This window comes from Cylas formicarius, unplaced genomic scaffold (genome assembly GCF_029955315.1).
Source record: "Cylas formicarius isolate icCylForm1 unplaced genomic scaffold, icCylForm1.1 PGA_scaffold_10__41_contigs__length_53128322, whole genome shotgun sequence".
NCBI lineage: Eukaryota > Metazoa > Arthropoda > Insecta > Coleoptera > Brentidae > Cylas > Cylas formicarius.
The window spans coordinates 40,339,810-40,361,692 of record NW_026844214.1 but is presented as its reverse complement, the minus strand read 5'-3'; the positions used below and the strand labels follow the sequence as shown (position 1 = coordinate 40,361,692).

The window sequence follows — 21,883 nt, the reverse complement described above, 5'->3', positions numbered from 1 at the left end:
CGTTGAGGAAAACTGACCAGAGGCGTGCGTCTTTTGCGAGATAGTGCACCTGTCCATACTGCTGGATATTTGAAAAATGGTTTACGTGGGCAGCGGTTTAACGACGAAGTTGAATTAAAGGAGACTGTTTTAGCTCATTTTGCAGACAAACCAAAAGAATATTTTTTTAAAGGGATTGAGTTATTAATAAAGAGATGTATCAAGTGTATTGAAGTACAATGAAAAATAATAAAAAATTGTTACTCTACTTTTTTTCTTTCATATTCAAGCCGGGAAATTTTGGCGCTGCCCTCGTATATAAAATTCGTTCGTGTAGGACCGCGCTGGCTGCAGTTAATCATGAAGTTGTCAATTGCTAAGGATACCAACCCTGGAGCGCTTTATTGGGAGTTTCTTATAATAAAACAGGACTTTTAAATTTGTGTTTCTTTCAGTGGGTAACACGGGTCTCTGACTATTTTATGGAAAGTTGTTTAAGCCAACCGCTTCTCTAAGATCTATATGATTCGCTCTTCCTTGTACGTTTTTCATATTTTTCGAGTACATTTTGAGGACATTTGATCTCTTCAATATACAACCCACCACATTCACAAGGAACAATTTTCAATTCTCCGCAAATGGCAGTTATCTCGAAACCATATCTCAGTCGTATCAAGTACCTGCGTATGTCAATCTATGCCACTATCGATTTCATATAGTCTATAAGATTGCCTTCGTTTGATATTTTATATTTTTTGCAATGTCTACAAACATTCATGCCCGTGTTACGCAGGAAACCGAGAGAGAAAATGGAACAGACGGGATCGTACGCTTAAACCTTTTGGTGAGCACTTTTTTGTTTATTTAATAAAACTAGAGAGAAATCGTTTTTCCTTTGGTAGTTCAAGAGCGTTTTCAAAAGAAATTAAAATTTGTTATATAAAATAACGAAGCCATTTGGTCGGATTTTTGTCATTCTCACAAGTATTGTGTTTTTAGGACGATTCCAGAAGAGTCACTCATCAGCTTAGATTAAGTACTATAAGAAGTTTTCCAAATGTCTTCAATTTTATTTTGGCCGTTTTAGGTAAGTATAGAATGGTCCGTTTATCTTGGGATATTATACCTAATCTAGTCCAGGCACATGTTTGTTTTCTAAATATAGATTACAACAGAAATGTATGAAACATTAATAAAAAAATATTGCGGTGGTTCTCTAAAATAAGTTATGTGTATTTTAGGCAATTTAAAAAGTTGTTCTATACACTTTCTATATAAAATAATTAGAAGTAGGTATAACAATAAAAATAATAAAATAAATAATAATAATAATAATAAGTAACTAATTATTTCTTGAATATGAGTATTTATATTATACCAGAGATACTAACGATACGATATAAGACCTCGACTGTTCTAACAAAAGCAGATACGATAGCAGCAGATAAAAGGTTCACACAATTGGACTATAAAATGTAAGGTAGTATTTAATGAAAAAACAAATATTCTAATATTTACAACGAAAGGTGCCAAAATAGATGAACCAATATCTTTCATAAATAACAAAAATGCATAAAATTCTTAGAAATTATTCGAATTATTTATTTTTATTCTCAAATCAGGTATGGTATTATCTTGTATAGAACCGCGGAAAAGGTACTCAGAAAAGAATATTAATAATTAAATAATATTAACCATAATTAATTTATTTATCTTTAAAAACAATAGAGTTACAGAGAGAAGAGGCCAAGTACAGAATACCCCAGATTCTAACTTAACCGATTTACTATTTTGCTAAACGATTAGTTTTTTCGAGATGTAATCCAATATAAGTCTTCTTACAACGACTGGAGTAAAAAATTGAAAATATTGTGTATTTAAATTTATGTCGCCTGCGAAGTGTCATCATATACAAAGATGTACCGAATATTTTTTGAAATTTGTGGTTCTAGAGATTAATTACCAGATTTTTTGGAAACCCGGTATATCAATATGTGTGTAATGTACCATGGTTTACGCGAACGTAATTTCGAAATTTTTTGGTCTAATAAATTAGATAATATATAGATAATAGATATTTATTTTTGATAAATTTTATCTTGTGGGTCAATTTACGGACAGTCTCGCTTATGAAGAAAGTTTGACACACAACTTATATTACTGTGTAAAGTAATGGATGTATTAAATATTTTCATTTGTCACGCATTTATTTGACAGTTTTCTTTTTACTTCAGTACCTTTATTTGTGTAATAGATAGTTTCGTTTTTCCATTGTAAGCTTAAAACTTGTCAATTTAAAGTTTAATTCCGGTTATTACTTATTACTTATCTAATATAAAATTTTGATTTCAATTTGTAAATTTTTTAAAGACCATTTAAAAGAAGTGCCTTTTTTTTAATTTATTATTTATTTATACTTTACTGTATACATAGTCTTCTCTTCTTAGAATTGCTGCTGAAAGTCTCAGGATCAGCGCGAATAGATTCTGCGGTATCCATAATTCTAGATGCCAGTTGTTCTCTGTTTTTAATAATTTCTGCATAAACTAAAATTTTCATTCTTCTCCATAAAAGTAATCTAAGGGATAAAGGTAAGGTGACCTTAGATTAGATTAGATTAACAGTTGGAAGAGCTAGCAGTCAGCCTGTCCATCACTACGACCCAGAGGATCTATTGCTATAGGGCTTTATCCAGGTTCGTCTCTCTAACCAGACTCCACAACTTCGATAATAGCTCCCTCGTATAGCTCTCTGCCTCCGGTTTGGTATCGCCCAGCAGATGGAAACGCACTCTCGCTAGGCCTTCGCAGTGGCACAGTAATTGTGCGGCTGTTTCCTCCTCTTCCTGACTGAATCTACATTCTATGTTTTCTTCCACTTCGATCAGGCTTAGATGCCTCTTAAGCCTGCAGTGGCCCGTCAGCAGACCTACCATTATTCTTACGGCTTTTCTATTGTAGCTTAGTAGGTCCGTTGTAAAATTGGCCGATGGGCTCCTTAGGAATTCTGTCTTTGCCCCCGGCATGTCCCTCCACCATCGTCGGTATTCTTAGTCCATCCAATCCATAATGACTGTTTTTGCAACGGGTTTGGCCACCCCACAAAAGGGTTCTGGTCCAATCAGGCGCATTGACGACCCTTCGCGGGCTGCGTCGTCTGCGCCTTCATTACCTTTATTCCCTCCGTGCCCCGGTACCCATGATAGAGTAACTTTGTTCCGGCTTGCTATCTCGTTTAATGCCTTATGGCAGTCCAGAACTAACTTGGATGTTATTTTATTAGATTGCAGGGCCTTTATAGCTGCTTGAATATCGGTGTAAATTGAAATTGATTTGTTACGGATCTGCCTCGCTTTTATTTCTCTTGCACAGTGTTCTAGTGCAGTGATCTCTGCTTGGAACACTGTTGCTAGCTTACCCATTGGAATAGAATTTTCCTTTTCGTCCTGGGTTCATATACACCGGCGCCTACACCTTCTTGAGTTTTTGAGCTATCAGCATACCAGGTTATTTCTGCTTTGATTGGTGGCCCGTTTTCCCAGTCTTCTCTGGCAGGGATTTGAGTCCTGCAGTGGTTAACGAAGCAATACTTAGGTGTTGTGCTGTCCGTAGGCAGCCCTAGGACATTGTCCGCTCCAAGTAAAGCTTGTTATGTTTCGTGCTATCTCCACCAATTATTGGGGACTGGCCTTGCAGTAATCTATATACTGCGGATCTTGCTTCCCCTTGTATATAGATCTGTATTGGTGGAATGTTAAGTAAGACCTTGTGCTCATGGCCCCCGTAGCGCACAGACTCGCTAGTCTTTGCATGCTACTCAGCCGCCTTATCGCCTCCCCCTGCATGGTTCTTGTCCACCCCATTGCCCCATACGTAACATTGGTCTCACTACTGCTAGATACAACCAAAGTGTCATTTTTGGGTTTAAGCCCCAGTTCTTTCCGCACATTCTTCTTCATCTACCTAGTGCAATTGTTGCCCTAAGCGTGATCTTTTGAATGTGCGCTCTCCAGGTAAGTTTTTGGTCAAATATGACTCCTAAATATTTTAGCTCCCTGGAGAAGTGTAGCCTTGTTCCATCTACCACCGGTGGCTTCAGTCCTGTGAGGATTCTCCGCTCGTTTTGGCACCAGTTTTCCACGATTTTAATAGCCTCCTGACTTATCTCTGACAGGGTATTGGTAAATTTTCCTCGTACCACAATCACTACGTCGTCTGCATATCCTAGGCAGTAGAAGCCTTCTGCAGAGAGTTTTTGCAATAGGTCATCCACCAATATGGCCCATAGAAGAGGAGAGAGTACTCCCCCTTGTGGGCATCCCCTCCCCACTGCTGCCTTTATGGTGGACTGTCCTTGTGTGCATATTATGGCCCGGTTCCTTAGACTGTTTTTTACCTATTTGCACAGCGTTTTTGGAGCTCTTCTTCTTTCCAAGGCTTTTGTGATCGAGTTTGTTGAGGCCTGGTTGAACGCCCCTTCTATATCTAGTAAGGTTGCCACAGCTATCTTCTTGTCTTCCAGTGTCTTGGAGAGCACCCTATTTAGGTCATCCAGAGCTAGATCCGTTGATTTTCCCGGTTGGTAAGCGTATTGCCGCTCGCTTGGCGGGAAATTCTGTATTACGTTGTCCCTGAGATACCTATCCAGTAGCTTTTCCAGGGTTTTCAGCATAAATGAGGATAGACTTGCGTCTTAGGTCTATGTGCCTTTGGAGTGCGGTCCATTGTCCTGCCTACTTTTGGCAAGTATAGGACCCTTACCTGTTGCCATGACTTGGGTACTACTCCCCACGCTAGGCAACCCCTGTATATTCTGCAAAGATGGGGTAGTATGATTGCCTGCCCTTTTTGCAGTAATATAGGGTATATTTCATCCATTCCTGGAGATTTGAATGGTTTAAATTGGTTAATGGCCCATCTGATCCTTGTGGGTGTTACTGCTTCTTTAACTTATTCCCACTCTCGCCTTCCCGGTCTAGGAGACCTTTCGTAGTCGGCTGTGAGTCCCCTATGTCCCTTAATGGAATCGCTGTAGGAAAGTGAGCTTCCATCAGCACCTTTAGACTTTCTTGGACTGTTTTTGCGTAGGTGTTGTCCTCCTTTTTAAGTAGTTCGACAGCGTTGTTTGTGTTGTCTTTTGAAAGGAATTTGTGGATTCTTGAGCAAATGGGAATCTCGTTCACCTGTTCGCAAAACCTCCTCCAAAGAGTCCCGTTTACCCTTCCGTATTTCTTTATTATACTCTGTTAACTTTGACTATATAGGTCCCAGTCTTGGTTTACTTTGGCTTTGTTAAACAGCCTTCTCACGGTACTTCTCAGTTTCCCGAGCTTCCTGTTCCTTTTTGTTTCCAGTTTTTTTTGGACAGTTGTGCTTATATGCTTCGGTTAACGCTTTGCTTAGCAGCTCTACTGAATTTTCTATGTTCCCCACACTTCTGACCTCCACCGTCATCCCCTGTAGATCTTCATTGAGGGATGTTGAGTATCCTTCCCAATTTGTATCTCGGGGGTTCCTGAACAGTATTAATTTCCGTGTGGGGATTTTTATGTCGAACCTGATGTGCCTGTAATCGGAGGATGAAAGTTCCCCAGACACTCTCCAGTTGTGGATCATGTCGATTGCCCTGTTAGAACTGAAGGTTACATCTAGGGCTTCCTTGGTTCATTGCCTATGTTGGCTATGTTTAACCCTTTATTTAGTACAAACTGTAGTAAGGACTCACCTCTACCGTTGATGCCAGTGCTTCCCCACATTGTTTGGTGTGCATTGGCGTAGCAACCTAATATAAGCTGAAGTTTCTGCTCCTCGCAGTAGGATATAACATCCTCCAGAATCTGCGGGGGCACGATTTCTCCTCTCCAGGGAAGTAGGCCGAGCAGCTTTGTCCCCTTTTCCCCGTGGATGGTGATAGGATTGCTGTGACAAAATCGCCAGAGCAGAGCCCTGGGATAAGTACACAGTTTAACCTGTTGTCATGAATGATGCATGAACGAGGTCTAACAGCTGACCTATCGTACAATATCTTATCTTGTGATGGTTTAATGCTTGCTATTTTCCCATCTATAAGCCAAGGTTCCTGCAGTAGGGCAATACCAATGCCTTCCTGTTCAAATCTGCTACATAGCACGGCCGAAGCGGCCTTTGCATGCTGCAGAATTGCCTGCAGTAACCTGAGGTTCTCCTCTAATAGGTTGAAGGCTCCTGACTCGAGGAGGCACCCCCAGCCTCCGTCTCCATGGGCGCTTCGCCCCCCTCAGGGACCTGCGTCCTTTTCGGGGGGCCGACGCCTTGCGACGCAACCGGTTCTTCCGTGCCACTTCCTAGAGTGTGGAGCTCTTCAGGCTTTTGGACTTGGTCCTCTGCCTTGGCCTTTCCTGGATCACCACCTTCCTTGGCGCTGAGCTTAATTCTTCCTATGCCAAAGAAGGGTAGCATGTCTATCTTTTTAAGGTCCTCAAAGGACTCCTTATCCATTGAAAAGGTCCAGATATGGCCTTTTTCGGTGGGAATTTCCCGAAGACTGTCCACAAGTTTGTCTTCAGTCCCGGATTTCCCACCTGTAGCCTTTTTAGGATCCTTTCCTTGGATAGTGCTTCCCCATCTTCGTTCGGAACGAACAAGTTGCAATCATGTGGTTTGGGGATTTCTTTCCCCTCCAGCACTTTTAGCGCTGCTCCTTCCCACGGCTTTAGTGTTGGGCGCTTGCAGGAACCGCGCATGTGTGCACGAGATATCCCGGCCGGTGCATGCACTTGTGCAGTCGCACTTGTGGCCCGTCGGCCGGGACTTCCTCTTATGTATCCATGACGGACTTCTGTGTAGCCTTGAGTTGTTCTGGCCCGAGCTGTTCCTGTGGATACCACTCTGATACCACAGCAATTTTTACCACCGTCAGTGCCTCCTTGAAGGTTACCCCTCCCGCCTTTGCTTGAGCAGGTTTCTGGGAGGCGGTCTTGGCCTTCTTTTGGAGCTGTTTGTCTGGCGTATTGCCTTCCGAGATAGGACGCTTCTGGGACTTTCCCTTAGTGTCCTTATCTTTGTTTTCTGCGAGTCTCCCCGCGCCTGCTCTGGTGAAATTCTCCTTTATTACTGACCTTTTTGCGTCAGTATAGGATTTTCCTTCCTCCTGCAGTTTCTTAATCCTAGCGGTGGACTTGCCCGACAGACGGAAGAGCCTAATCTCCTGCTCCGTCATCGAGTCTGCCTCCTGGGTTGAGTTTATTCTCTTTTTGCCTTTACTTGTTGAGGGTCGTGACTCGCTAGCCTGTTGACCTTCAGCAGTATTTCGGCCTTTTTGAGTGGATGAGGTTCCGGGCTTGACGGACTTTGGATCCCCGTTTTGTTTGGTTTATTTTGGAGCTTTGCCCTTGTTGGGCTTCTCTTCTAGGGGGGTGTATTTAGAGCAATCTGACATACTGTTCCCACGAGTAGCTAGGGATTTACAAAAGGTCCGCTTGAGCAGAGCCCCGCATGCCCAAGTAAGTGAGGGGGTATCGCCTGGTGCCCCCAGAGGAACGTTGGAGACCGCAATATACCCCGGCGGCCATTCAGCCTTCGGCACGTTGCCTTACACCTTGGCTTGGGGACCTGTATTCCCGGGGCCCTTACGGGGTGCTATCGGGCCAGCTGAACCCTGGTTTTTTATAGAGGTTGGTACTCCTCTATGCCTGACCATTTTGCAACCTGGCTTGGGACAGGCTTCGGCGGGCTTAAGGTGACCTTGCTTTCCAAGGAACTGCTGAACCTCTTCCATTCCACCGGTTTGTGCAATTTAGATTAAGAAATTTTGTTACTTGGCAAGCATCGTGCTGAATCCACATTCGTTCTCTTACATGAAGAGGAACATCATCCAGTAATATTGGAAGATCATTTTCAATGAAACCTAATATAAGCGGACCAATAAGGCGGTCATCAATAATGCCACACCAAATATTCACCGAAAATCTATCTCTCTTGAAAATAAGATACCCAATGTTGAACGAGACGTTCAAAAGTAGCTGTAGGAATTTTGCCTGTTTCTTTCAAGCATTGCTAAACACAGTTCTACAAGGCAATCTACGAGTGCGAAAGGGTCCACCACGTTTATCAATTGCCGATCGTGCGTTTCCATTATACAATCCGTAAACAAAGTGAATATAGGCGTATTCTTCATTGTACCTTAGTCGTATCGTAGGACACCCTGTATAGTATACCCGTCTGCTTTAAGCGAGCGTACTTTAAAAACTGGTAAAATCGACAAGCAATGTTTCAAACGGATTATATTGTTCTACAGTGTATATTGTTAAACCGATCGCAAAATATAAGCAAATCATTAGAACAATCACCAAGTCCGTGCGTGAGGTTGTAGCGGCATCAATGAATCACGACAATTTAAGGCAATTTTACGCACGTTTGTTTTCAACGAACGCTCAAAAAGTTGTCTTATGACTCATTCATAGTAGTAAATTGGATAATCGCCGGCTTGTTCTTGGAAAAAGCACGGTGACATTATTATTAATTTTGCCGGTCCTGTAGCTATCATTAACTCGGTTACTTCAGAATTTTTTGGGATCTCGAGAAGTCTCCTTTAGAATGGGTAGATTTTCAATTATCCGCGACAATTTTGAAAAATTAAAAACAGATTAAAATTTGTTTTCGAAATAACAGCTAGCTGGATTGACCTTTCTTTGGCATTAGATTCAAAAAAATGTTAAAATTATTGAATGTTTAAAACAAAATTAATACCTGCATATACACATATATTCTAAATTAGGTTTACATTGTCTTGTTACATGCTCGGTTAAGTTAACAACTCAGCTGATCTTCACCGAGCTTATATGATATTCGTCTTTATTAGGTAAAAAATAAAAATTGAGCAAAAATTGAAAATTAACAAAACAAAAAATGTTTCACAAGATCAGTCTTTTCCAGCAGTAATTTTTTTACAATACTTGCAAATTATAATGTTAGAAAAATATCGAACAGGATTTTATTAAACAAAGATTACAGGCAATTATAATTAAAACAAAATAATATCATAACAATATCCATCATTTTTGTTTACAGACAACAGAAAACACACAGCAAAATCCAAATTCCAAAAAATATTTGAGAAGAGAAAGAGAGAGAATGGCTTTAGTTTTTTTCCTATCAACAGAGAGATTTTTCAGATCGTCATTCATATTCATAAAATAATAATAATTATACACGAAACTTCTAAAAATAGTCGAACGAAAACGAAGAAGAGATAAAATATTTACAAATCTTACGTTTGCATTATGGTAAATATCTAGGTGTATTGGTAGTTAATAAAAATAATTAGCCAAATGTTTATATAAAATTATTAATCCTCAACTAATTTAATTATTTTTTCGCTGATACTCTCGGAGCCTAAGCATGTGTGTCTGTGTATGCGTGTTTTTTTTTTTAATTACATTTAACCAACAAGTTTGAAATGTCAAAATAATTATCAAGTAAAATAAATCATCTCATTTAAACTTTTTAAAATTGCAAAAATAAACGCTCTCTTGCATTTTTTTTTACCTGCTACAAATTATACCTAAAAAGCGTGTAGAAAATTATTTTTTGCTTACCCTTATGCAACAAATTTTTACACATTTCAGCAATAATTCAATCTTTTAACAGAAACAACGACAATCGGTGGAAATCGCTAATGTGTTTGTTTGACTATAGTTCGTCACTGGCCAAATTACCGAAATAATTACAGACATATTTTTATTTGTTTATTTTAACGACGAGAACTATAAGCTAGCGTTTTTACTTCTTTGTAAAATGTTATCTCAGTGTCGTAAAATCGAACAATCGTAACTTCAGTTAATTCTTTTTTGCGTAAAATAAATAAGATAACCATCGTATACTTTAAAAACTAAGATCTTGGTTTGGCGACAACAGTAGAGGTACCTGTTGCAGAATTGTTCAGTGCTCGCGTCTAAACAAGCTCCTGGGTTAATGTTTGCAAGGTATGTGGCTATTTGGAGACTAAAAAATCAAAGACACAAATTTATCGATATTTTTAACAGTTTTTTTTTGTATAGTGCGAATGAATTGTTGTGCAGTTTTCGGATAGTTTTTAAGGACACCGCGTAATTTCCAACTTAAATCTATTCTGTCGATAAGATGAAACGCTCAGTTAAACTCTCGTCTAAATGCAAAGTTCTGATAAGAAAAGTTCGTCGATACGAGTACGAAAGGTGACCTAAATTGTTGACATTCGTTGATAACAGCAAAATCGGATGTTTAGTTATAATAGTTCATATGTATGTAATAATCAAAGGATGAAGGTAATTTACTTCATATACATATTACAAAACTGCAAAAAAAGGCATGTACTTTTTTTAACCACATTTTTGCTACTAATTTTTTTTTGCGTACGTAATAATAAAACCAAACAGAAGTCTGACAATGCAATAATAGACAGATATCGAAAGGAGTAAATTCATGTAGTTAATTATACAGTGCGCCCACAAAGGATACCTGGAAATATTCAAGCACTAGGGGCTTTCCCATTACGGCATTTGATCGCATACTCGGTTTTCGCGATCAAATCACAGTTAAAGAATTTTCTCAAGTGATAGCTCCGAAAATGGAAAGAGCAGAATTTTTTTTTAAGTATTAAGACGGTAGTTTCTTGACTACACAATTTCGATTATAAATTAAAGCTTATCTTCATGTTCATAGCAAGATCGGCAAAATTCTTCGAAAGCTGCACGTTTCAGTATCACTTGATGTGGACCTTTTTTGGTTACTTTTTTTATTTCTTTTAAGTTCTTTTTCCTTCAGGTAATTATCGAAATTATTTATAAAACTTAAAATGAGCTTTCTCTACAAGGAAAGTTACTTAGAAACGCGGTTTTTTTATATTTTTCCGAAGCATTGAAAAATAAATAATCTACTTTTATAATTCTATAACAGTCTTTGACTTTGCACGTTTAATTTAATTTATTGTTAGTATATCATAAATAAAAACCAGTAAACAATGTTGCACCAAAAAAAAATTGAATTAAAGTTCGGGGAACTATACAAACTAAGACCATTAGGTACAAAAACTTAACAATTATAGAAATCCAATTAACTTTGCAAACAAAGAAATTTTCCAAATTACAAAAAATAACTTCAATAACGCGTAGTATCTACTCGAGCTAATATAAATCTTATATTCGTTACTTAACATTCCAGTGTGCGTGATCTCTAACGAAGCTTAATCTGCGTGCTCTGTTATCTGCAGCAAGCGGAGGTGCATAACACTGCGATGCCAGTGCTAATATATAGCCAGTCTGACTTCTTATAATTTTCTCCCGACGGTTAAGGCAAAAATCCATACATTTGTAGCAGTTCGAGTAGATTACTTAGTACTACTAGCACATTTTCTGTTTCATAATAGTTGTGGTCGAAAAGCGTTTCTCAATTTGACTTCCCGTTCTCACCACGTTTTCTAGGGTGTGTTTTGATTTCCCTAAATCTTCTAACCATTCTAAATGTTGAATGATTAACATATAGTAAATTGACCACATAATGCATACTTCGTTCCTCTTCTAGCAAAGTTCTCAAGCACTCGTCTTGCTTAAATGAAGTACTCGATTTATCTTGTCGTTACGAAGTTGCTAAGTATTGACTTACCGAACTAATTCACACAAAAGAATAACCAACACTTAAACATCAATTTCACTTCACTTGTCAAACTGGAAAGAATTATTTGAACGACGTATATAACTTTTCAACTTCAAGAAGTACTAAACAAAAACTGCTTGACATAAGCCAACTAAGATTTGTAGTAGTAGATGCTACTATTTGGTAAATATTTTTTTAAATATTACAGATAAGTCAAAAAATGTAAGTAGTGAGTAAATTTCCAACAGGGGTTTATAAACCCCAGTTTTTTATAAGAGCTTCAGAGCTACTCTTTTTATATTCACATTTTTTAATTTAAGAATTCTGTGTCCTAATGAATTTTATATGTATTTAGGTTGTCAAGTCCCCATTTTCTTAGAACGTGAAAAATACTATACTTGGATACCCACATAACCTTAAATGTTATTGCCACATTTACCGATTTGTCCTTAAATATTTTTGTATTTATTTATACGTCGGGGTGGTTGCCTTCTATCGTTTTAGTTTTGGTTATCAAAAATTGACTTTATACAATGAAAATGAGAAATTGATTTCCGTTGCATTTAGATATTTATTTATGCTTCTCTTTTTTTCGTTCAAATCGAGTTCGATTTTCTCATTTCTAAGGAAGTAAATTTTATTGTTACAGATGATTACTCAACTCGACGATATCTGAAGAATTTTACCTAAGCGCATGGTAGATAGTAGTTTTGTTGACGACAAGAGGCAGTGAAAGGGAGAAAAAAACCATGAATTCTACTTATCCGCAAAATTTGCCCGTTGACGCAATTAGTTTTAGAATAATGGATGACGAAGGCAACATCACAAAGGAATCCATAAAACAATGTTTGATTCCCCCATATCCGGCAAAATACATTATAAATATTATAGCCACCGTTATAAGTAAGATTCATTTTATATTTATTATCTCTCTACAGAACGTAGTCAACAAAATAAAGTTAGTACTAACCAAACTTAAGTGTATAACCATTTATATTTTAATTAAATTAATTTAATTATATATATCAAAAATATCCCTAATTAGTTTTACTTTTCATTTTTACTTTAGTGATGTTAAATACGAACAATAAGAGAAGCTGTTTTAATTAAATTTTGTATCGGTTAATGTAAAAATATGAATAAAACTGGATTGTTAGGTATTCTAAAAGTTTAACAAGCTGCATTTTAAAAATTATGCCATTTGTTTAATTTTTTTACTTTGGGCGTTTAATCGTTATTCAACTTATTCATTTGGCAAAATTCTCAACATGAGCTACTAACAAAATATGTTATGCCTATGATGAAAGATTTTCTGTAACCTCTGTAAATCGCCTTACCGGAATTAACAGAGCAGACACAGACACGTTCCCGTGTGATATACGACGATAAGAAAATCAGTTGATACTACGCTTAATGTACCTGTTCCAGCATAGATCTGGCTTATTATTAAATCTTTGATAATTCTAATGTAAACATATATTCCTAGCAGTCGCGATGTTTTCTTCTGTTAACTCCTTAATAGTCCAATTAATTTATTCTAAATTCTTGCAAATGTAAGTGATGAAAAACTAATTTCGGAGTTATTTAAAATTTTGAAGTTTTCAAAATTCAAAAAGCTAGCCCGTAAGCTGAGGAAACTTTTCTTATTATATAATTCCAAAATAATATAATAAAAAATACTAATTTTATGCACCCCTGCTTAGCGACTTTTTTTTATTGCAGGTGTGACGATTCTATTGCTCATCTACTATGGCATCATACCGACTCACGAGCAAGGATTCTTTTGTAGAGATCCATTATTCTCTCATAAATATCAAGGCAACACGGTTACCCCCTTATTTTTGGCATTCGGAATTCTTTTCCTCATTGCGCTTGTATTAACCACCCAACACTGTATAAGAAAAGGTGCAAGAGCGATCGTAACATGGGAATTCATCTACGAAAATTATTACCTCGCAAAATATTTTGTCCTGGGTGTTGTGTTAGTCGGGGCGATAACAGAAATAGCGAAATCTATAATCGGAGAACACAGGCCCGACTTTTTTGACGTTTGTAAACCAGATACTAGTGTTAACTGCACGGAAGGCGTATACATCTACACATTTACCTGTACGAATAATGAATTCGGAACTATGGATTTGGTCGATGCTTCAAGATCCTTTCCAAGCGGACATTCGTCTATAGCCTGGTTTATAGCCATTTACTGTGCTGTAAGTTTTCAAAGATTTTCTATTATGTATAGATAGAATGCACACCTTTCAGTTTTTACCAATTCACATATTTCACATAGTTGGGACATGGGACTGTCAGCGTATCTTTTAAAACATTTATAGTATTACAATATTTATCAAAGTAAGAAATTTCTAAATACCAATTCTTTTTTTTTATTATTAAAATAGAATAATTATGCATTTTCTCATTATTAATTAAAATATAATTTGATGATTAGTCCTTCACGTCTATTGTTCTCGTTTCGAGAAAAACAAAACGTTTTGAAATCGAAATTTTCTCCATTTTAAGTGAAAAAACTTCATATGAACGCATGCCCTTAAAGTCTTAATTTTTGAGATACAAATTAAATTAACTCTACGAAAACACAGCAACGCGATTCGCTAATGACATATATATATTTAATATTTTTGATAAGAAAAACACAAGAGAAAAATAATTACCTGAAAAACTGTAACCTGTACCTGGCAATTGGTAATAAAAAAAAGGCAAAATACCTCTTGCCACACAAATTTGAATAAGGTTAATTTCAATTCAAATCGCAGTTAAAGATCCTTTGAATTGTTTTTCTTTTAATTAAGACCATATTCTTTGCACTGGGGAGATTGTAAAATTTGTGATTAGCGTTCACGAACATCGAAGTTGGGTGAAAAAGTAGAAGGACGCTGATGTGGTCTAAACCAAATCAGCTTTCGCTACTCATCCTTTGTCCACTGTTTTTCTTCAAAGAGTAAAAAACTTCATCGGCAGAGCTTAGAAATCGCCATGGCGAAAAAGAGTCCTATCCTTGAATGCGTTGATTACGTTTTCAATTATGAGTCGACCATAGTTTTTAATAACATAAACTGTAGGGTACAATATAATTTTTTATATTTTAATATATATATATATATATATATATATATATATATATATATATATATATATATATATATATATATATATATATATATATATATATATATATATATATATATATATATATATATATATAAGATATCGCGACGCAGTTGTATCCTGTAAAACCTACCCAGGCGCAGACATACCGTCAGATCGCAATCTGTTGTTGGCACGCACTAAACTCCGATTAAAGAAAATCGTCAAAAAAAGGCACTCAAAACGCATTAACGTACGGAAACTCCAACAAGAAAACATACTACAGCGAACCAGAGATAAAATTAACAACGAACTAGGCAATATCTCACAAACAAGCAATCACGGAACAGAAATAGAAGACCTTTGGAATAGAATAAAAACATCCATAGTCTCCGTCACGGAAGAAGAGCTGAGGCAGGATAAACAGGCGAAGAGACAGGAATGGATGACGGATGCTATACTGGAACTTATGGAAGAAAGGAGAAGTGCATCGGAGAGTTCTGAGAAAGATCAAAGAGACCAAGGAACAGTGGCTGCAAGAAAAATGTGCTGAAATTGAGATACTGCAGGCAAAGCACGATAGTTTTAACCTCCACAAGAAAATAAAAGAAGCAGCAGAAACACCATCACCGAAGTCGACAAAAAACTAGCAAGATGGAAAGAATATATGCAGAAACTCTTTGGAGAGGAAAACGTAGACAATGTGGCTGCAACGGTTAACACTGAAGGGCCTACCATCACACAAGAAGAAGTGGAAGCAGCTATCAAAAGGTTAAAAAACAACAAAAGCCCTGGACCAGATCAAATACATGGAGAAGTCCTGAAGCTACTGGACTCCGAACAAATAAAACTGATAACCACCCTTTTTAACAAAATCTATGTAGCTGGCCAACTGCCAAAAGATTGGCTGATGTCAACATTTATCCCGCTACCCAAGAAAGCGAACGCAACTAAATGCTCAGAGTACAGAATTATAAGCCTGATGAGTCATGCTTTAAAGGCCTTCCTCAATATAATACAAGCACGAATTTACAAACGACTCGACGAGAACATAAGTGCTAATCAGTTTGGCTTCAGGAGAGGACTTGGCACTAGAGAAGCCTTGTTCGCCATACAAGTGCTGATCCAACGAGCACGGGACGTCAATACAGACGTTTTTACTTATTTCATAGACTTCGAGAGGGCTTTCGACAGGGTTCGGCACGATAAGCTCATCGCAATGCTACGAGAATCAGGAATGGACAACAGAGACACGGAGATCCTAGCAAAACTATACTTACAACAAAAGGCTATGGTTCGAGTAGAAAACAACGTCAGCAGAATTTAGCGTTGGAAGGGGAGTGCGCCAGGGCTGCATACTGTCGCCTCTCCTGTTTAACGTGTATTCAGAACATCTATTCAAGGAAGCATTGGATGATACAGAGGACGGACTTGTAGTAAATGGTCAAATTATAAACAACTTGAGATATGCGGATGATACCGTTCTTGTGGCCGACACTGCCGAGGGAAGGATACGGTATGAAGATAAACTGTAAAAAAAACACAAATATTAATTATCAGTAAAAACGATATTGGAAACCTACAGTTTACTGCAAACAACGAAGCCATCAAAACAGCAGAGACAGTTACATACCTGGGCTGTACTTTGAACAAAGATTGGGACCACTCTCGAGAAATAAAGTGCCGAATCGAAAAAGCAAGAAGCACATTTAACAAAATGAGAAACATAATCTGTAACCTATCCCTCAGCGTCCGCACTAGAATAAGGGTCCTGAACTGTTATGTTCTCTCGGTCCTCCTTTATGGGACAGAAGCATGGACCCTTACCGATGCCTCGTGCAAACGTATAGATGCCTTCGAGATGTGGTGCTACCGCTGCATCCTCAGAATTTCGTGGGTACATCATGTGACAAATAAAACGGTCATTGAGCGCATCGGAGGAGAAATGGAATTCCTAGCAAACATCAAACGCAGAAAACTGGAATACTTTGGACACATTATGCGCAATGAGAAATACCACCTACTCCAACTCATCTTACAGGGGAAAATAGAGGGTCGACGATCGGCAGGACGCAGACGAATATCGTGGCTGCGGAACCTACGTGCATGGACTGGAATGACATCAACAGCCCTATTCAGATCCGCAGTAAACAAAGTAATATGGACCAACGTGATAGCCAACGTCCACAGAGGACCGGCACTTTAAGAAGAAGAAGAAGATATATATATATATATATATATATATATATATATATATATATATATATATATATATATATATATATATATATATATATATATATATATATATATATATATATATATATATATATATATATATGATGACACTATATTCCGGGATATCATCCGTTCGCTCGTTGAACTCCGACTGGAATCCTGCATCCGACTGGAATCCTGCAAATCTTGCATCCGACTGGAATCCTGCAGACGTTTCGCCAAAATCTCACTTGGCATCTTCAATGCTCGCGCTCCGAAAACACTTCGAACACTTTCCAGTCGGATGCAAGATTTGCAGGATTCCAGTCGGATGCAGGATTCCAGTCGGAGTTCAACGAGCGAACGGATGATATCCCGGAATATAGTGTCATCACATTTTTCCATCCGTGAATCAATACGTGAGAATATATATATATATATATATATATATATATATATATATATATATATATATATATATATATATATATATATATATATATATATATGTATTTATTTATTTATTTATTTATTTAAAAATTTCCCTTATAGGCCTGAAGATGTCCGTGCAGGTGTAGGACGTGTAATATTTATTAATAAAATTTAAGGATTCAAACACACTCAAAACAAATTTAGGTATCTAGACCTGTTTCTTAGTTTGTGCAGTTTTTTGCTGGTCCACAATTAAGGAACACTCTGTATATGTATATCTTCTTCTGTAAGAAGCAAAAATTTAACAGCATCTCTTTGGATATTAAGGAATTTGGGGCTGGATTTATGTGAAATCAAATTCTCATGTGCACGAATTTCAGCAATTTTATTCTCTAAGATATCACATATACTTACAATTATATTTTAAAATTAAGGAATGAAAAAAAAATGTATATGAAACAGTACTATACATACTCACGATAAGGATGGTTTTCCATGTTAATATAACACACACGAATTTGCTTTTTCTTATCAATTGGTAAACATTTTTTTCTGTATTTTGAAAAAATCTTTTTATCTTATCTCGAATTATCGAACATTGATTTGTTACAGTATATCATTCAAGTTCGGCTACCAGTGAAGACTACCGGAAGCTTCTTCAAGATATTTATGATTGTCGTTTGCGTGTCTTGGGGTTCTCTTTGTTCGCTGACCAGAATTACCGACAGAAGACATCATTGGTGGGATGTTTTGTTTGGTACTGTTATTGGAATTCTTGGAGCTATGTATGTAATCGTAGTTACGGAAAATAAATACAAAGAAGTGATGACTGAAACTGTCACCCGAGAGAGATCCAGAACCGATTTCTGCGATGCCTAAAAATTCTAGATTCAATTGACTAGGTTATACTGACTTATTGATTTTAAAACCTATAGAGTTTTGAATTGATCAGATGGTGTAGCTCCAGTAACATTGTAGGTCTGTGATATTAGTGCGTTTATTGTAAAAAGACGTTTTCAATAAAATTATTTCATTATGTTTTTTCATCTTGACATAATTGTATGCATTCCTTTTTTAAATCTTTAAGGAGATTGTCAAACGCAATTCGTATTTTATAAATGACTCATGCTGATGAAAACATATATGAAATCCAAACGTACGGTTATTGCATTTTTGCGAGATATGTAGAAAAGCAAATTAGTCCTAGTTCTTAAGTAGAAAGCGCTCCTGGCACTGCATTAAACCATAAGAGGGCATGACGAGATGTCCATAATTTTCAAAATAGCTTGGTAAATAGGAAAATCGTGATAATTTTTTTAATATGTCTGTACTTTTTAATTAATCTGAGTGATAATGTAAATTTCTATCAAAGCAAAGGATGCGAAAAAAAAAAATAACCTCGCAACAATGTGCCTGCTGCTTATGTGAAAGCATTTAAACTCATCGTTTGAAATTCGTTTAATTAATTCTGAAACATGCTGCGGAACGGATGAGAACGTGTCTAAGAATTTTGAGTGCCTCCACAAGTGGCGAAAATTTATGAAATTGATTCAATTTTATAAAATATCTTCGTTTTGTTAAATGGTATATTAATTAAAAATGTTGCCGAAAAAAATCCATATTCAAACTGAAAACTGTTGAATAGGACGGGCGCATCAAGATCTTATTAGTTAAAACAGAGATTGAAATGACAAGTCTTATTTTTTATGTTGGCTTCAAAAATGCCTATTCAGCATATTGTCTACATCCCTATTTAGGGATTGATTCACTAGCCTTAATTATTTGTTCGAAATGTACTTGCGCTTTTATAACCATTTTCCGAATGACTTGGGGTCTTGATATAATATCATTGTAATGAACAATAGCAGCGCCTAATTTTGTAATATTTATCATTATTTCAATCACCATTTACGCTTTATTATTCCCGGCTTAATCGTTAATCGATTGACCTACAGTAAAAATAATTTTGTTGGTATTAATATTGTAGAGAATATCAGCCAATCGTTTTTACCATAAAAATTGCATAAATTATTGTTTTAAGGCCAAACTAGTCGTTATCAATGCTGCTGTTGGAACGCAAATCCGAACAATCGATGAAAATTACGAGAATTATCTGCAATCTACGTGTTAGTTAACTGCGATAGTCAATCTTCATTAAGGCTGAGTTCGTAATTAGATTGTATTGAGTACGAAAATTGGGTTTTGTTAACGGGCAAACTACAGTGCAGGTACAGGTGGTCCATTTTTTTTTTGCAGCAAACATTTGTTAATAGAATTTGTCAGTTTTTATGTACTGGATGCGTTTTTTAGATTTAAAAGTCTTTTTATGGTGGTTGGTTTTGATTTTAACAACATCGATTTTCTACAGAACATGTTTCCATTTATTTTATCCATCATGTGAATACTAAATAAAATGTCCGTTGGACGGTCACTTTTAGGCATACGGTGTGAAAATTAAAATATTTGACCACAATAAAAATTTAATTATACCTATAGCCGCTCTAAAATCTTGTAAGTAATATTATATGGTAATACTTTGTATTTGTACTTAAACAAACATTGTCAAACATATAAATGGTACAAAAAAGACCGTAAAGATCTACCTACAATGCAAAAGTGGGAGGAGTGTGGATGTAAATTTCAGCGATTAGAAGCTGAATGTTTAAACTGAATAATTAAACCCATCGTGAGCAATTATGCATATATCTACTATCTACTCTATCAAGCTCATACAATCGGGTTCACTGGTATGAATCTGGACGGTATGTCTGGAATAGGGTTAAGCAACATTGGGATAAATTTAAATAATTTTCAATAAAATGTTACCTAAAAACAAGCAACGCATAACCTTTAAAAGCAAATATTTTTTTTTGTAATTTTATGATGTATTCCAGGCATATTCAGTCAAAATTAAAACTAGAGATCATACTTATAGAAGTAAGTCACATAGTCAATGTTGAATACCCAGACAAGACATGTTTTATACTTCAAAGTTTGATAACATAGAACTTGATACTCAAAATATTATTATATTAATTGTGTATGAAATTATTTTGAATTGTGTTAAGTTGGCTACTTATTAATTTCTGTACATTTTTGTATCGAGGAATGTTAATTTTATTAACTAATTTGGGGTTTCCATAAACGGGGAAAATAAAAAGCCTTTTTTGCAAAAAAAATTATCTTTCAATTTTTTATAACATTATTACTAATTTATATTTCTTAAAACTTTTGATAAAATATAATTTGGTCTAACAATATGTCCAATTTTACCTACAAAGAGACACATAGATTCTTTTTTTTTATTAAAATCCACAGTTCTTTATTTTAATATAAAGCTTATTTATTATTGTTCAATTGAGATTTCTTTCTATTTGTGATCCAAATTTTTCAATTTGATCCCATACTGAAATTATCTTTCAGTTTTATAACCCTATTATAATACGACCAAAAATATAGTGCATTTATTGCTTTGACGTTTTAAGTATTTTATAGTACCTCAACCGCAGGCCATCGCAGGACCGTGTTAAGACCCATCCCAACAGATGTTTATTCTATATTAAGTAGGTCTTGCCTGAAATGGACCGTAACGAATATTTGTAGAAACTTGAATTTTTTATTTGAAACGTAAATGGAATTTTCGAGTAAGTAGAAGCGTTTATTTAAACATCAGAAAATATGTATCGTTTTTAAGAGTTTAATCTAAGTTTAATTCCAGTCAGTACGTATTTATGTACCTGATTCTCGAGCTTTAACCCTACGAGACTGTTTTCACTGGATAGTTCAAAGATAAGTTTGAAAATAATCACTTTTGTCTTGTGTGCCTGTCGATTCTTCTTCTTGTATTTTTGGATCTTCTACATAGTTCTTCGATTTGTAAACAACAACAGTCATTTTTAAGACTAGATTATATTTACGGTAGATAAAGTTACGTCATAGAATACAGATAAATATTTATTGGAATCTTACAATTAAACATTTGTTGAAGGTACTTGTTTTTTAACACTTTAAAATGTGGAGACCGTTTAATGAAGTAGACGTTCCGTCAAACAAATTGTTTTGAATGTTTTCAATTTATATTTTATAGAAAGGGAAGTAGGAGTAGCAGTAAAAATAAGTGACATGACCAATGTTCCGAAGCCAACTGAAAGAAAAATTGTCGCGAATGGAATAGTCAAAAGGAAAGTGAGAGAAGATACTGGTACTTCGAGAGCAACACGCAGATCTAATTACGACGCTTGTAAAGTGAATAGTGTTTTAACCCTGGAAGAACTGCATAAAAAAGTTCTGACATAATTAAACATTAGTTGCCCCAAAGAATCGTTGCGTACTTTTTTGAGGAAAATGAATTTTCAGTTCTAAACAATTAATAAACGTCAAGTGCTAATGGAATCTCAAAAAAAATCGCAATGGAGGGTGGATTATTTAAATGCAATTGAAAAATTTTGAGAGCAAAATAGGTGTATTTGGACGAAACGTGAGAAATTTAAAAAATTCTGTACGAAAATCATTTATATTTTGAAGAGAGCTACACGAAAAAA

The 21,883-nt window shown here is 36.1% G+C and overlaps 1 protein-coding gene across 4 annotated transcripts; it reads left to right on the top strand.

Moving 5' to 3' along the window:
- The first annotated feature begins 691 nt into the window (after window positions 1–691).
- On the top strand, window positions 692–18,381 carry LOC132702169 (putative phosphatidate phosphatase). Of its 4 annotated transcripts, none has more exons than XM_060670648.1 (4): window positions 692–823; window positions 979–1,066; window positions 13,311–13,798; window positions 17,955–18,381. In XM_060670648.1, the coding sequence occupies exons 1-4, from the start codon at window positions 740–742 to the stop codon at window positions 18,219–18,221; spliced, it is 927 nt and encodes a 308-aa protein (XP_060526631.1). In that variant the 5' UTR covers window positions 692–739; the 3' UTR covers window positions 18,222–18,381. The 4 variants fall into 4 exon arrangements, with proteins under 4 accessions (XP_060526631.1, XP_060526648.1, XP_060526639.1 ...); XM_060670665.1 differs by lacking the exon at window positions 692–823 and adding an exon at window positions 12,238–12,491; XM_060670656.1 differs by lacking the exons at window positions 692–823; window positions 979–1,066 and adding exons at window positions 9,725–9,940; window positions 12,238–12,491.
- The last annotated feature ends 3,502 nt before the right edge of the window (window positions 18,382–21,883 follow it).

What these genes read in the sequence shown, in the direction of transcription:
- LOC132702169 (XM_060670648.1), top strand. Translation starts at nt 740, where the DNA reads ATGTCTACAAACATTCATGCCCGTGTTACGCAGGAAACCGAGAGAGAA. An exon ending in TTTTATTTTGGCCGTTTTAG is followed by an intron (nt 1,067 to 13,310) that starts GTAAGTATAGAA and finishes TTTTTATTGCAG; the next exon opens with GTGTGACGATTCTATTGCTC. An exon ending in TTATAGCCATTTACTGTGCT is followed by an intron (nt 13,799 to 17,954) that starts GTAAGTTTTCAA and finishes GATTTGTTACAG; the next exon opens with TATATCATTCAAGTTCGGCT.